At 59.8% G+C, this 1,231-nt stretch overlaps 1 protein-coding gene across 1 annotated transcript; it reads left to right on the top strand.

Annotated features, from left to right (window-relative positions):
• The first annotated feature begins 7 nt into the window (after positions 1-7).
• Positions 8-908, top strand: ST6GALNAC4 (ST6 (alpha-N-acetyl-neuraminyl-2,3-beta-galactosyl-1,3)-N-acetylgalactosaminide alpha-2,6-sialyltransferase 4). The gene is made up of 3 exons (XM_009081726.1): positions 8-411; positions 530-637; positions 719-908. The coding sequence occupies exons 1-3, from the start codon at positions 53-55 to the stop codon at positions 906-908; spliced, it is 657 nt and encodes a 218-aa protein (XP_009079974.1). The 5' UTR covers positions 8-52.
• The last annotated feature ends 323 nt before the right edge of the window (positions 909-1,231 follow it).

Here is a 1,231-nt window from a genome sequence, read left to right as displayed (position 1 = left end):
GCTGCAGCGGGCGCTGTGCTACCGCTGCGCCCTCGTGTCCAGCTCGGGGCAGATGCTGGGCTCCCGCCTGGCACAGGCCATCGACGAGCAGGAGTGTGTCCTGCGCATGAACCATGCCCCCACCGCGGGCTACGAGGAGGACGTGGGGGTGAGGTGCACCATCCGGGTGGTCTCACACACCAGCGTCCCACTGCTGCTGAGGAACCAGCCCTACTTCTTCCAGAAGTCCAAGGACACCCTCTACATCATCTGGGGGCCAGCAAAGATGATGAACAGGGAGAAGGTGGGCCCGACCTACCAGGCACTGCTGAAAGTGATGCAGATGTACCCTCACCTGGAGATCTACACCCTGACTGAGGAGAAGATGACATACTGTGACGATGTCTTCCAGAACGAGACAGGGAAGAACAGGTACCAGTGGGGAGCCCCATCAGGTCCCCGTGAGGTACCACCTGTCCCCACCACCAGGCACTTAGCTGGGCCAGCAGCACTGTGCCACCCACTCCAGTACAGCTGTGGTGCTTTGCAGATTGAAGTCTGGCTCCTTCCTGAGCACGGGCTGGTTCACCATGATCCTGGCCATGGAGCTGTGCGAGCAGATCCGCGTCTTCGGCATGGTCAGCGACAGCTACTGCAGGTACGTGGGGGGCATCGGGGCAGGTGTGGGGTGGTCTGGTGTCCCCTCAAGCTTCGCAACTATCCTGTCATCTTCTGCCAGGGAGAAGAACCACTCGAGTGTGCCATACCACTACTTTGAGAAGGGCCGTATGGATGAGTGCAAGACGTACCTGGTGCACGAGCAAGCCCAACGTGCCGGGCACCGCTTCATCACCGAGAAAGCCATCTTCTCCCGCTGGGCCAAGAAGAAGAACATAGTCTTTGCCCACCCATCCTGGGCAGGCGGGTAGGGTGCCAGCCATGGGGTGAGGTGATGGGGACCCCAGCAGCTCTCATCCTGCAGCAACGTGTCTCAGCTCTGCCAGTGCCAGAGTTGAAAGCCTCTTGCCAAGCCCTGGAGCAGGGAGTCTCCATCTCTGCAGTGCCAGGGCTGGTTCCTCAGCCAGTGGGTGGGCTGGGGCCCCCCACGTTGTTGCACACAGGGTGTGAGCTGGACTCATGGAGCTCCATTGGCTCTGAGCACCTGCCTGGATGGACTCAGGGAAACCATGAAGGTTTTCTGCCCACTCTACTAGGAGGAATATTTAATGCAGGATGAAACATGCACACTGCT

This window comes from Acanthisitta chloris, unplaced genomic scaffold, assembly GCF_000695815.1.
Source record: "Acanthisitta chloris isolate BGI_N310 unplaced genomic scaffold, ASM69581v1 scaffold28169, whole genome shotgun sequence".
NCBI classification, from domain to species: Eukaryota; Metazoa; Chordata; class Aves; order Passeriformes; family Acanthisittidae; genus Acanthisitta; species Acanthisitta chloris.
This window is presented reverse-complemented; position numbering and strand designations above follow the sequence as displayed.

What these genes read in the sequence shown, in the direction of transcription:
- ST6GALNAC4 (XM_009081726.1), top strand. Translation starts at nt 53, where the DNA reads ATGCTGGGCTCCCGCCTGGCACAGGCCATCGACGAGCAGGAGTGTGTC. An exon ending in AACGAGACAGGGAAGAACAG is followed by an intron (nt 412 to 529) that starts GTACCAGTGGGG and finishes GGTGCTTTGCAG; the next exon opens with ATTGAAGTCTGGCTCCTTCC. An exon ending in GTCAGCGACAGCTACTGCAG is followed by an intron (nt 638 to 718) that starts GTACGTGGGGGG and finishes ATCTTCTGCCAG; the next exon opens with GGAGAAGAACCACTCGAGTG.